The sequence below is a fragment of the Notothenia rossii genome (genome assembly GCF_949606895.1).
Source record: "Notothenia rossii genome assembly, chromosome: 11".
NCBI lineage: Eukaryota > Metazoa > Chordata > Actinopteri > Perciformes > Nototheniidae > Notothenia > Notothenia rossii.
The window spans coordinates 59,489,191-59,503,251 of NC_136910.1; the positions used below are offsets into that span (position 1 = coordinate 59,489,191).

General features: G+C 45.0%; 1 protein-coding gene across 2 annotated transcripts in view; it reads right to left on the reverse strand.

Annotated features, from left to right (window-relative positions):
* Positions 1–14,061, reverse strand: part of xpo7 (exportin 7) — a 48,285-nt gene that overhangs the window by 11,066 nt on the left and 23,158 nt on the right. For both annotated transcript variants that reach the window (XM_079658789.1, XM_079658788.1), the window contains exons 4-16: positions 12,978–13,210; positions 12,391–12,495; positions 9,522–9,687; positions 8,353–8,426; positions 7,956–8,075; positions 7,558–7,704; positions 7,291–7,463; positions 7,007–7,200; positions 5,798–5,903; positions 4,539–4,674; positions 1,082–1,155; positions 899–979; positions 405–468 (exon numbers count right to left, since the gene is read on the reverse strand). In XM_079658789.1, coding sequence (XP_079514915.1) covers positions 405–468; positions 899–979; positions 1,082–1,155; positions 4,539–4,674; positions 5,798–5,903; positions 7,007–7,200; positions 7,291–7,463; positions 7,558–7,704; positions 7,956–8,075; positions 8,353–8,426; positions 9,522–9,687; positions 12,391–12,495; positions 12,978–13,210 — 1,673 coding nt within the window. The remainder of the gene's footprint in view (positions 1–404; positions 469–898; positions 980–1,081; positions 1,156–4,538; positions 4,675–5,797; positions 5,904–7,006; positions 7,201–7,290; positions 7,464–7,557; positions 7,705–7,955; positions 8,076–8,352; positions 8,427–9,521; positions 9,688–12,390; positions 12,496–12,977; positions 13,211–14,061) is intronic.

Below are 14,061 nucleotides of genomic sequence, written 5' to 3' on the forward strand. Positions count from 1 at the left end.
ACAGAACAATAAGATCATGATATTTAATCCACACGGTTAGTTTGTATGTTTACACGTTTTCTGAAGTGTTATGTTGAAATATGCTAATGAGTTGAGTGTTGGTGAGTTTAGGAGACTCAAACTCCTGGAGGGGGGTTTAGTGTGTAACCCTTTTTTCTCTTTGCTTATACATTCAGTACAGACCCAGGGGATCTGCAGGGATCCTGAAGTCCAATGTAAGACCTCTTAATACTTGATAAGACCCCGCGGACACCCTGAGACCATTGTCTCATTTGGAAGCATATATTTAGCTTTCCACTTCAAACAAACATGACTTGATCTTTGTTGAAACACAATAAAAGCATGTTGATCAGAAAGAGGCCTAACCTCCACACATGGAGTTTCTTATGTAGAGGGTTACTCACAGTGTGGTTGTTCAACATGAACTGCACGGCGCTGAGCTTCACCAGCTTCCTCACGCTGCTGTACGTGCACACAGGAAGTCAAGGAGCACATGGGAGTACAGGGAGGGGCACGGGCTTTCATACACAGATTTAAACTTAGCATTTACACATCAGAAAGAGATGGGAGAGAAACCTCAACATCACACACACACACACACACACACACACACACACACACACACACACACACACACACACACACACACACACACACACACACACACACACACACACACACACACACACACACACACACACACACACACACACACACACACACACACACACACACACACACACACACACACACACACACACACACACACACACACACACACACACACACACACACACACACACACACACACACACACACACACACACACACACACACACACACACACACACACACACACACACACACACACACACACACACCCCCCTCTGAAGGATATCCTAAGGAGAGGTCGTTCAGTAGTTGGAGTGTCTTGGAGGTGATTGGCTCACACTGGCCCCAGTACTTCAAGTTTGTGATGCTGAAAGAGAGGAGGGATTGAAATGAGCAGAAACCCAGAACGAGGCGTGACGGCTTCGTTGATGACGTCATGATATCAACATGCAGATAATGCTTTACTCACATCTTCCCTATAAAGACACTGAGTACCATGGTCTCGTCGTTCAGACCCAGAACTTCTGATAGTCGTCGATAAAGCTGCGAACAACAGAAACACATTTGTCAATATTTACTCACAACTTCCTAAATATCTATATCTCTGATCTAATCATAAGAAGGCAATGAGCTCTAGAGGCGGGCCACCTTTACATCTCCATCATGTTTCTTTTCACTCAACATTTAAAATGTATTATGATGTTAGTTCCCCCATTTTTATCACCATGTTAAAGCTAAATGTGTGTGTGTGTGTGTGTGTGTCTCTGTGTGTGTGTGTGTGTGTGTGTGTGTGTGTGTGTGTGTGTGTGTGTGTGTGTGTGTGTACCTAGTATTTCTTCATCTGTTTTTTATATTTGAGCATTTCTTTTCGTGTTGAAAAGTAAGCAAGTTAACCTCAGTTTTTTACTGACATAAAAGAGGGAAGAATTAAAGCGCATTATTTTTATATATTAAAATATATTATGTTCAGAAAAAGTGCTTTTTTGGAAAAACATAATTTTATTTTGCTAATTTCTTTCTTTTTTTTGCCCAAAACAATTCTGCAATATTATTTTTAATCACATTTGATTTATTTTTATATATTTTTATATATTTTTTTCTCAATATTCAATTTTTCCCCCACATATTACATCTTATTTTAATTTGTATTAAATGTCCTTTTTTGCAATAGTATGTTTTTAAAGGTTTTTTCTTATTTAATTTTTTTCACTTCCAATGTTTTCCCAATATAAAACAAAAGGTCTCAGAATGAGCTGCAGGTTTAGCATGTCGGCGCTCTTTAATCTGTAGCATCATCAGTATCTGGCAGTCACAGCTCTGACTGTGCAGCAGAGGGAGGTGAAGCATGAGGAGATGTTCAGAGATAAAGAGGGGGGGGGGGGGGCAGAGGGTTAAACTGACAGGAAGAGGAACCTGACTAAAGCTGCGTATTGTTTCCACGCTCACGTTTATTTAACCCTTTCTCTGCTCGCTGAACGCACTCAGCGTGGAACCTGCAGCTTCCCACGACCTCAGAGACTCTGTTCGTATCCCTTCAGATGTGGAGATATGTTTCTGCTGCGCGTGCTAACGTCACATCTTATTTAGTTATGTTATTTAGAGAGAAGTGTCTGGATGCACGAACCCTTTAAACCTTGTTCTGTATTTGCACACGGCACAAAACACTCAGATGAGATCTATGTATCTACAATATGATTGACATGCAGCTTCTACCCTCTCCTCACCCACTCTGATGTATTAAAGGGAGCTAACTCTAAACCGGGAACACACATCTATTCCACTTATCTGAGACGGTCACATTCTGCACTTTCTGCTCCGAAACACACAGAACACACTCCGTCAGTCAGCGCTGACAACACGACCGTACACTGAATCTACAGAAACCAGGCCGTCAGCACGAGGCCACAGAAAGAGCAGCTAGCACCCAGAACACACCGAACACACCGAACACACAGAACACCCAGAACACACAGAACACACCGAACACACAGAACACACAGAACACACAGAACACCCAGAACACACAGAACACCCAGAACACACAGAACACACAGAACACCCAGAACACACAGAACACCCAGAACACACAGAACACCCAGAACACACAGAACACACAGAACACCCAGAACACACCGAACACACCGAACACACAGAACACCCAGAACACACAGAACACCCAGAACACACAGAACACCCAGAACACACAGAACACCCAGAACACACAGAACACACAGAACACCCAGAACACACAGAACACACAGAACACCCAGAACACACAGAACACCCAGAACACACAGAACACACAGAACACACAGAACACCCAGAACACACAGAACACCCAGAACACACCGAACACACCGAACACACAGAACACCCAGAACACACAGAACACCCAGAACACACAGAACACCCAGAACACACAGAACACCCAGAACACACAGAACACACAGAACACCCAGAACACACAGAACACACAGAACACCCAGAACACACAGAACACCCAGAACACACAGAACACACAGAACACCCAGAACACACAGAACACCCAGAACACACAGAACACCCAGAACACACAGAACACACAGAACACCCAGAACACACCGAACACACCGAACACACAGAACACCCAGAACACACAGAACACCCAGAACACACAGAACACCCAGAACACACAGAACACCCAGAACACACAGAACACACAGAACACCCAGAACACACAGAACACACAGAACACCCAGAACACACAGAACACCCAGAACACACAGAACACCCAGAACACACAGAACACACAGAACACCCAGAACACACCGAACACACCGAACACACAGAACACCCAGAACACACAGAACACCCAGAACACACAGAACACCCAGAACACACAGAACACCCAGAACACACAGAACACACAGAACACCCAGAGAACACACAGAACACACCGAACACACAGAACACCCAGAACACACAGAACACCCAGAACACACAGAACACACAGAACACCCAGAGAACACACAGAACACACCGAACACACAGAACACACTCCGTCAGTCAGCGCTGACAACACGACCGTACACTGAATCTACAGAAACCAGGCCGTCAGCACGAGGCCACAGAAAGAGCAGCTAGCACCCAGAGAACACCCAGAACACACAGAACACACACATGCTGCTGCTGCAGGGTGGAGGTATTAAGATCCTTTCCTGCAGGAAAGTACTGACAGTCTGACACCCTACTTTAAAAATACTCCACTACGAGTAAAGTCATGCATTTAGATGTCGGCTAGACGTTAGGGATGCCAGCGATTATTCGTTACAGTCTCCATAATCAGAAATTATTTTTTTAAAAATCGATTTTATTTATATATTTTTATTATTATTTATGTTTTTCTTTGTTTTCCTGGCTTAGTTTCAACCAAAATATAGACTAATGCTAATAATAGTGATAGTATTAATAATTGTCACATGACGTGTTTGAGTTAATTTGTCTACTTAATATCGCACGCCCTACATTTTTTTTTGTTGAAATTGCACGTCCTGCGATGTGACTATCGCGCATGCGCATATCGCGATTATCGTCACGACACGAAACATCGTGAAAAAGTATTGATCGTGCTGTAAAAAGTAGAAAGTTTCTGAAAGATAATGTAAATGTGCAGCAAAATGTTGGAGAAGTTCTTAAAAAGAAAAGAGTTTCTTGAAGAGTAAAATGTAGTTAAAGTGGACGAGACGCCTGATCCTGAGATCCTTTGCTGCAGGAAAGCTCTGAGACCGCACGACGAAATGTATTCAAACTTAGTTGATATATAAATGTAGTGGAGAAAAAAACTTGAAATCAACCGTAAATCTATCGAAGTAAAAGTATAGCAGTAAAAGTATGTAAAACGCCTGAAGCGTGTACTCTCCTACAGGTCGTTCAGTGACTCGTCGTACCTTGGATGATTTCTGCACCTGGTCTCCGATGTAGATCTTCCTGAACTGCTCGAAGAAGCTGAGCATGGCGAGCTCCAGCCGCTCGTTTCCCGCCTGAGCGAGTCGAGAGTCCGTCAGGTTCATCAGCTGCAGCACCCTGAACGTGAGGACATATCATAACCAGTCAGGAACACATTCATTTCTACCTGGATTAGCCGAACAAGTGGTTCACAATAGGACTGCACGATTTTGGGAAAAAATCTAAAAATTCGATTTGTCTGACAAATATTGCGATTTGCGATATTTGTTTTTTAGCGATCCAACGTAAGTTTATTGTAAAATACGGCCATAACCCCGGCAAGGAAGGTCGTATCAACGTATCCGAGCTACGAGTGAAAGAACTAAACTTACATGAAACCTCCGTTGGGTTGCTTTAAAGTCAAGCTTCACTTTAAGATTCACCCCTTAAGAGATGTAACACATGTGATGGAGCATCACTAACCTGACCCAGATGGTTTGTTTCACCAAACCATCTAGGAAAGCTCCATTGGAAGCCATTTGGAAAGGGCGGGCACTTTCTAAAATACTTGGCAGGTGATTGGATCAATCTGTCTATCACCTTCTATCATGGGCCACTTCTGATTGATTAACAATGGCTGGTACATGTGGAGCACAGCACTTCAGATTGGTGTGGATGACTGACACACAAGAATAAAAAATAAAAAAAAGTTAAAAAAATAAATTAAAAAAAAGTTTAAAAAAATCGCAGGCTTTGCGATTTGATAATCGCATCATTTAAAATCGCGATTTCGAATTAAAATCGATTAATCGTTCAGCCCTAGTTTACAAGTAGCTTAATTAGCTTATAAATCATTTAAATCCGATTCATTTACACGTTTAAGAGACCTAGAACATTTGGAGTCCCACAGGGAAATGTGTTGGGGCCCCTGCTGTTTGCATTAAAATGTGTTTATACTGAGGAATTGGCCATTTTAGCAATAAAGAAATATTTTTCACACAATTTCAGTCTTTATTTTTCTCATACTGCAGCACCTCTTTTCACCCTCTGTCTGAAACCAGCGCCCAGTCTGCTCTGATGCTCAGTTGTGATAGGTCAACCAATTAGAGATGTCACGCCCCTAAGTCACGTACAATTTGTTGGACCCTAGCCCTTTAAGAGAAATAAGGAACTATAAAAGCCGGCCTCATCAGATTGCAGCTTGGAGGCAAAACCAGATATTCTCAGGGTATGTAACTCTCACATATTCTCGTTTTCTTACCGACAGACTAACTCTCCGTCCATGGCGTCCTGCTCGTCTGTGCTGGCGAACGACACCCGCCCCCCGATCACCGCCCCGATGATGTAAACCAACCACGTCAACCGACCTGCACAGAGGGAGCGTTAGAGAGACAATCACACACACCCGGTATAATCACATCAGTCTCATAGGCAGAGGTGGTAAAGTACACACATCCTTTACTCAGGTAGAAGTACACACATCCTTTACTCAGGTAGAAGTACACACATCCTTTACTCAGGTAGAAGTACACACATCCTTTACTCAGGTAGAAGTACACACATCCTTTACTCAGGTAGAAGTACACACATCCTTTACTCAAGTAGAAGTACACACATCCTTTACTCAGGTAGAAGTACACACATCCTTTACTCAGTTAGAAGTACACACATCCTTTACTCAGGTAGAAGTACACACATCCTTTACTCAGGTAGAAGTACACACATCCTTTACTCAGGTAGAAGTACACACATCCTTTGCTCAAGTAGAAGTACACACATCCTTTACTCAGGTAGAAGTACACACATCCTTTGCTCAAGTAGAAGTACACACATCCTTTACTCAGGTAGAAGTACACATATCCTTTACTCAAGTAGAAGTACAGATCCTTTACTCAAGTAGAAGTACACATATCCTTTACTCAAGTAGAAGTACAGATCCTTTACTCAGGTAGAAGTACACATATCCTTTACTCAAGTAGAAGTACACATATCCTTTACTCAAGTAGAAGTACACACATCCTTTACTCAAGTAGAAGTACAGATCCTTTAATCAAGTAGAAGTACAGATACTCGTGTTTAGAAATACTCTGGTAAAAGTAGAAGTACTGACTAAACTTAAACTTCTTTGCTCAAGTTAAGAAGTTTGGGCTTTGAAATGTACTTCAGTAAAAAGTACTTTGAGACACTTCACCCTAATGCTCTGTTTTCACTGTTACGTGTTTAATATGTGACGTAAAGCGCTTTGAGCATTCGGAAAAGTGCTCTAATAAATCTAATAACACACAGATTCAAACTAAAGTAACCAGCTTGTTTGGAAAATGTAAGAAGTAGAAAGTAGAGGTATGTGTTACAATGTAAGAAGTCAAAGTGTGTATCTCTGTGTGTGTGTGTGTGTGTGTGTGTGTGTGTGTGTGTGTGTGTGTGTGTGTGTGTGTGTGTGTGTGTGTGTGTGTGTGTGTGTGTGTCGTACCCTCCTGCACGGTGATATCTGCTGAGCTGGAGTTGGTGCTCTGCAGCAGTTCCTGGTAGCTCTGCGCCGCCTGGTCGAACAGCTGCACCAGCAGCGCGCACGTCTTCTCGTACTCGCAGCGCCCGATGGTGGACAGCTGGTCGAGCTGCTGCTGCACGAGCCCTGCGTCGTCCAGAGGGTCCTCCAGCCCATCTCTGGGGAGAACACACACCTTCCATTAGGGTGGGAACTAAAGGTATGTGTCTCAGGTGAGTGTTACAGGGGTCAGAGGGACAGACTCTCACCTGAGGATGACGTGCACGGACTCCAGCCGCGATGTGATGTAAGCCTTGGTGACCTCAGGTGTGTAGGTCTCCAGCAGGTGAGGCTCGGTGGCTTTAACGTACGGCACGGAGGCGGCCAGACGCTGCCATAAGCTCAGCAGGTAGTGAACACTGTTGGGGGCAAACTCCCAGTGCTGGGGGGGGGGCAGGTGAGGTTAGCTTATATCCCCTGAACCGAACATTTCCATAACCTTCCATCTCTTCAATGGGTTTCTGAACGCTTCTCACCTGCAGACTGGTGACGGTGAAGTTAGCGATGAGGCGGATCACCTCCGGGTAGTTCTCCACTTTGACCAGCTCCCCCAGCTGATAGTTGCTCTTCAGCCTCGCCAGCAGCCGGCAGAACTCGTGGTAGTTATTGGGGTCCGGCAAACACTGGAGCAAAACCATGGAATATTGAAAAAGTGAAATCCACTGAACAGGAACAACGATATGAATAGAAATGTAAGAAGTAATAGAGAGATCAAACTGAATCACAGTTTTGATGCATAACCCTAAAAAGTAAAAATAAAAATATGCAACAAATAATATAAAATATATTTCTATAAACGTAAGTTAGAGTAAAAATGTCCAATAAAAGATTGACCACCCTCTAATAAATCAAAAGATATGTGTGTGTGACGTACCTGTGGGTTCACCAGTATCCTCTTCACTCCGTCCACCAGGTGAGAGAGGAACTTCGCTCGCTCCGCATTGTTGAAGAGAGAGCGCCGCACAGAGGCTATCTGAACTAAACAGGACAACACCTGCACACACACACACACACACACACACACACACACACACACACACACACACACACACACACACACACACACACACACACACACACACACACACACACACACACACACACACACACACACACACACACACACACACACACACACACACACACACACACACACACACACACACACACACACACACACACACACACACACACACACACACACACACACGTTAGCAGGGGGCTTGAACAGTGTCTCTGGGTGTGTCAGGCGTGCAGAGCGGATCACTTACCAACGGGGAAAGGGACGGAGGGATGGAATGATATAAATTGAAAAAGAGCTGCAGTGTGGAGGAATCAAGAAACGCTGAAAAGTAGAAAAAAAACAACGAGAAAAAGAAGTTTTAAAGTCACAAGTTATCAGAAGGAACATCGGAGCTGATGGTTATTTGTTATAACTTTGAATGGTTTGGTTCATAAATGCCAGAAAAAGAGGAATGATATATTTAACCGTCAGAAGAAACTCAGTTCAGTTTGATGTCTCATTCAGGTGCAGAGAATTACAATGTTTTGCTTTTAAATACTTACAATTATTAGTTAATTGAATTATAAATTGTTTTGTTTCTCAGCGAAATTACATTTTTTATAATAAACATATCTTTCTGCTTTTCTTGTGAATGTGTGACTTTAATCAGATATTTCATTCTCGTACATTTTGATATGTTTGAGCTAAATCACAGCAGAATATTTAAGCTTTTTCTTGTTAACTTCTGGTTTAGATCTGGGATAATAGATTTCTCAGAAATAAATGAGCTTTTTGCCGTAAAAGTACGACCAAAATCTCACAGAATATTCTCTTTTTTTTTTACAATTAATTGGTGAGTTTTTTCGAGGAGGTGTGTGTTATGTACCTGATCTCCAGGAGGTGTGTGTTATGTACCTGATCTCCAGGAGGTGTGTGTTATGTACCTGATCTCCAGGAGGTGTGTGTTATGTACCTGATCTCCAGGAGGTGTGTGTTATGTACCTGATCTCCAGGAGGTGTGTGTTATGTACCTGATCTCCAGGAGGTGTGTGTTATGTACCTGATCTCCAGGAGGTGTGTGTTATGTATCTGATCTCCAGGAGGTGTGTGTTATGTACCTGATCTCCAGGAGGTGTGTGTTATGTACCTGATCTCCAGGAGGTGTGTGTTATGTACCTGATCTCCAGGAGGTGTGTGTTATGTACCTGATCTCCAGGAGGTGTGTGTTATGTACCTGATCTCCAGGAGGTGTGTGTTATGTACCTGATCTCCAGGAGGTGTGTGTTATGTATCTGATCTCCAGGAGGTGTGTGTTATGTACCTGATCTCCAGGAGGTGTGTGTTATGTACCTGATCTCCAGGAGGTGTGTGTTATGTACCTGATCTCCAGGAGGTGTGTGTTATGTACCTGATCTCCAGGAGGTGTGTGTTAAGTACCTGATCTCCAGGAGGTGGGGATCTGAACGGTGCACAGGTCATCTGAGGATTCGTCCGTGGACGTTCCTATGAAGTCGTAGTTGAGGCAGTTGTAGCTGAGCTTCAGCAGCTGCATGAGGAGGCCGTGCTGAGACTCATCGTTCAGGTTCAGGTTCTTCCCCGACGCCTGAAACACACACACACACACACACACACATTCAGTACACTCTCCTGTGGTGTGTTACGATACGATAATACTTTAATGGTCAGATGAAGTCTGAAATGCTCCATGTGGAACATCAAAAGAGAAACATCAAGACTCATTAGAAACAAACAACAAACATGGAACATCAACAGGATCACAGAGGATGCTTCAGGCTGACTGGAGCACAGAGGATGCTTCAGACTGGAGCACAGAGGATGCTTCAGGCTGGCTGGAGCACAGAGGATGCTTCAGACTGGAGCACAGAGGATGCTTCAGACTGGAGCACAGAGGATGCTTCAGGCTGTCTGGAGCACAGAGGATGCTTCAGGCTGTCTGGAGCACAGAGGATGCTTCAGGCTGGAGCACAGAGGATGCTTCAGGCTGGAGCACAGAGGATGCTTCAGGCTGACTGGAGCACAGAGGATGCTTCAGGCTGTCTGGAGCACAGAGGATAATTCAGGCTGTCTGGAGCACATAGGATGCTTCAGGCTGTCTGGAGCACATAGGATGCTTCAGACTGACTGGAGCACAGAGGATGCTTCAGGCTGTCTGGAGCACATAGGATGCTTCAGGCTGTCTGGAGCACAGAGGATGCTTCAGGCTGACTGGAGCACAGAGGATGCTTCAGGCTGGAGCACAGAGGATGCTTCAGGCTGACTGGAGCACAGAGGATGCTTCAGGCTGGCTGGAGCACAGAGGATGCTTCAGGCTGGAGCACAGAGGATGCTTCAGGGTGACTGGAGCACAGAGGATGCTTCAGGCTGACTGGAGCACAGAGGATGCTTCAGGCTGTCTGGAGCACAGAGGATAATTCAGGCTGTCTGAAGCACAGAGGATGCTTCAGACTGTCTGAAGCACAGAGGATGCTTCAGGCTGTCTGGAGCACATAGGATGCTTCAGGCTGTCTGGAGCACAGAGGATGCTTCAGACTGTCTGGAGCACAGAGGATGCTTCAGACTGTCTGAAGCACAGAGGATGCTTCAGGCTGTCTGGAGCACATAGGATGCTTCAGGCTGTCTGGAGCACAGAGGATGCTTCAGGCTGTCTGGAGCACAGAGGATGCTTCAGGCTGTCTGGAGCACAGAGGATGCTTCAGGCTGACTGGAGGACAGAGGATGCTTCAGACTGTCTGGAGCACAGAGGATGCTTCAGGCTGGAGCACAGAGAATGCTTCAGACTGGAGCACAGAGGATGCTTCAGACTGGAGGACAGAGGATGCTTCAGGCTGTCTGGAGCACAGAGGATGCTTCAGACTGGAGCACAGAGGATGCTTCAGGCTGTCTGGAGCACAGAGGATGCTTCAGACTGTTATTGCATGTAAATGGTCAGCAAAGGATCAAATCCCTGTGTTCTCTGCCACCCCACCCCCCGAACCTGAAACGCCTCCTTTGTTTACTACCGGTGACATCACTATGGAACACTCGCACTCCTATTGGCTAGCGCTTCAACACATTGTATGCGATAGGTGTATCATACTTAGTGAGCATTTAACGTTCACCATCTGTTCACCATTTTATTATTGTTTATTTATCCACCACATAGGCTAAGGGGCGGGGCATCTCTAATTCTGAAATGAGTAAATAGCAGTAGAGAAATTCAAAATGTTTTTAACTATAATACAATATATACAAATATTAATTTACACATATTAAAATATATACTTCAAATCTACAACCCCACTCGTGTTCCTTTATTAGTTTGAACTAATTGAATCCAGAGATTATTCTGTTTGATCTCCTGAACTGTTTGAGGTGTGATTTCTGTTTGATCTCCTGAACTGTTTGATCTCCTGAACTGTTTGAGGTGTGATCTCTGTTTGATCTCCTGAACTCTTTGAGGTGTGATCTCTGTTTGATCTCCTGAACTGTTTGAGGTGTGATCTCTGTTTGATCTCCTGAACTGTTTGAGGTGTGATTTCTGTTTGATCTCCTGAACTGTTTGAGGTGTGATTTCTGTTTGATCTCCTGAACTCTTTGAGGTGTGATCTCTGTTTGATCTCCTGAACTGTTTGAGGTGTGATCTCTGTTTGATCTCCTGAACTGTTTGAGGTGTGATTTCTGTTTGATCTCCTGAACTGTTTGAGGTGTGATTTCTGTTTGATCTCCTGAACTCTTTGAGGTGTGATCTCTGTTTGATCTCCTGAACTGTTTGAGGTGTGATTTCTGTTTGATCTCCTGAACTGTTTGAGGTGTGATCTCTGTTTGATCTCCTGAACTCTTTGAGGTGTGATCTCTGTTTGATCTCCTGAACTGTTTGAGGTGTGATCTCTGTTTGATCTCCTGAACTGTTTGAGGTGTGACTTCTGTTTGATCTCCTGAACTATTTGAGGTGTGATCTCTGTTTGATCTCCTGAACTGTTTGAGGTGTGACTTCTGTTTGATCTCCTGAACTGTTTGAGGTGTGATCTCTGTTTGATCTCCTGAACTGTTTGAGGTGTGATCTCTGTTTGATCTCCTGAACTGTTTGAGGTGTGATCTCTGTTTGATCTCCTGAACTGTTTGAGGTGTGATCTCTGTTTGATCTCCTGAACTGTTTGAGGTGTGATTTCTGTTTGATCTCCTGAACTGTTTGAGGTGTGATCTCTGTTTGATCTCCTGAACTGTTTGAGGTGTGATCTCTGTTTGATCTCCTGAACTGTTTGAGGTGCGATCTCTGTGTGATCTTCTGTCATTGGAGGAGCCTCACCTGTTTGAGGAGGTTACAGGAGAGCGTGAAGATGTCGAAGAGCGACGAGTCTCTGAAGGACGAGGCGATTTTCCTGTGTTTGGTCAGAGGGTGAGTCGTGTCCGCCTGGAAACAGGAAACACACCGTGTTCAAAAAATGTTTTCCTATTGGATAATCAAACGTCTATCTGATGTTATTCCCCGAGGTGAAGGACAAGTGTTTAGGAAAGGACATAAGGACAGAAGTGTTTAGTAAAGGACATAAGGGAATAGGAGCTAAAGAGTTTAGGAAAGGATATAAGGACAGAGGGGGTTAGTAAAGGACTTAAGGACAGAGGAGGTTAGTAAAGGACGTAAGGACAGAGGATGTTAAGTAAAGGACAGAAGGACAGAGGAGGCTAGTAAAAGACAGAGGAAGCTATTAAAGGACAGAAGGACAGAGGAGGTTAGTAAAGGACAGAGGAGGCTATTAAAGGACGTAAGGAGGACAGGGTAAGTAAAGGACGTAAGTAAAGGACAGAGGGGGGTAGGACAGAGGGGGGTAGGACAGAGGGGGGTAGGACAGAGGGGGGTAGGACAGAGGGGGTAGGACGTAGGAGGTGTCTCACCTGGTTGATCTCGTTGGTGAGCTGGGATAGGATGGTGACTCCGACAATGCAGTGCTCCACGCTGTCCTGCAGGAAGCGAGTCACGTCTGCGATCACGTTCCTGAACACGTAGTCTTCCTTCTGGCAGTCGAACCAGCCCAGCTTGGTGATGCGGGCGTACAGCTGGATCAGAGCCTGAGTCACAAAGGCTGCCAGCTTAGGGCGCGTCGCCAGGTAGTTCAGAACATAGTTCCCTGCAGGAGAGGAGACACAGCACGTGAGGAGAGGAGACACAGGGAGGAGACATAGAGCACATGAGGAGAGGAGACACAGAGAGGAGACATAGAGTACGTGAGGAGAGGAGACATAGAGCACGTGAGGAGAGGAGACATAGAGAGGAGACATAGAGCACGTGAGGAGAGGAGACACAGAGAGGAGACATAGAGCACGTGAGGAGAGGAGACATAGAGCACGTGAGGAGAGGAGACATAGAGAGGAGACATAGAGCACGTGAGGAGAGGAGACACAGAGAGGAGACAGAGCACGTGAGGAGAGGAGACACAGAGAGGAGACATAGAGCAAGTGAGGAGAGGAGACACAGAGAGGAGACATAGAGGAGACATAGAGCACGTGAGGAGAGGAGACATAGAGCACGTGAGGAGAGGAGACATAGAGAGGAGACATAGAGCACGTGAGGAGAGGAGACACAGAGAGGAGACAGAGCACGTGAGGAGAGGAGACACAGAGAGGAGACATAGAGCAAGTGAGGAGAGGAGACACAGAGAGGAGACATAGAGCACGTGAGGAGAGGAGACACAGAGAGGAGACACAGAGCACGTGAGGAGAGGAGACACAGAGAGGAGACATTGAGCACGTGAGGAGAGGAGACATAGAGCACGTGAGGAGAGGAGACATAGAGAGGAGACATAGAGAGGAGACATCATCTGAAATCAGTTTCAGGAAAGAAACGTTTCTCTACGTGTTATTTTTATTTCTGCACATCAGAGAATAAACCCTGAATGAATAATCCAGGTGTGTTCCCATGAACACGTGACTTGAATCTGGAAGAGGACACTCAACAGGCCGAACAGATGGAGTGAGTGTA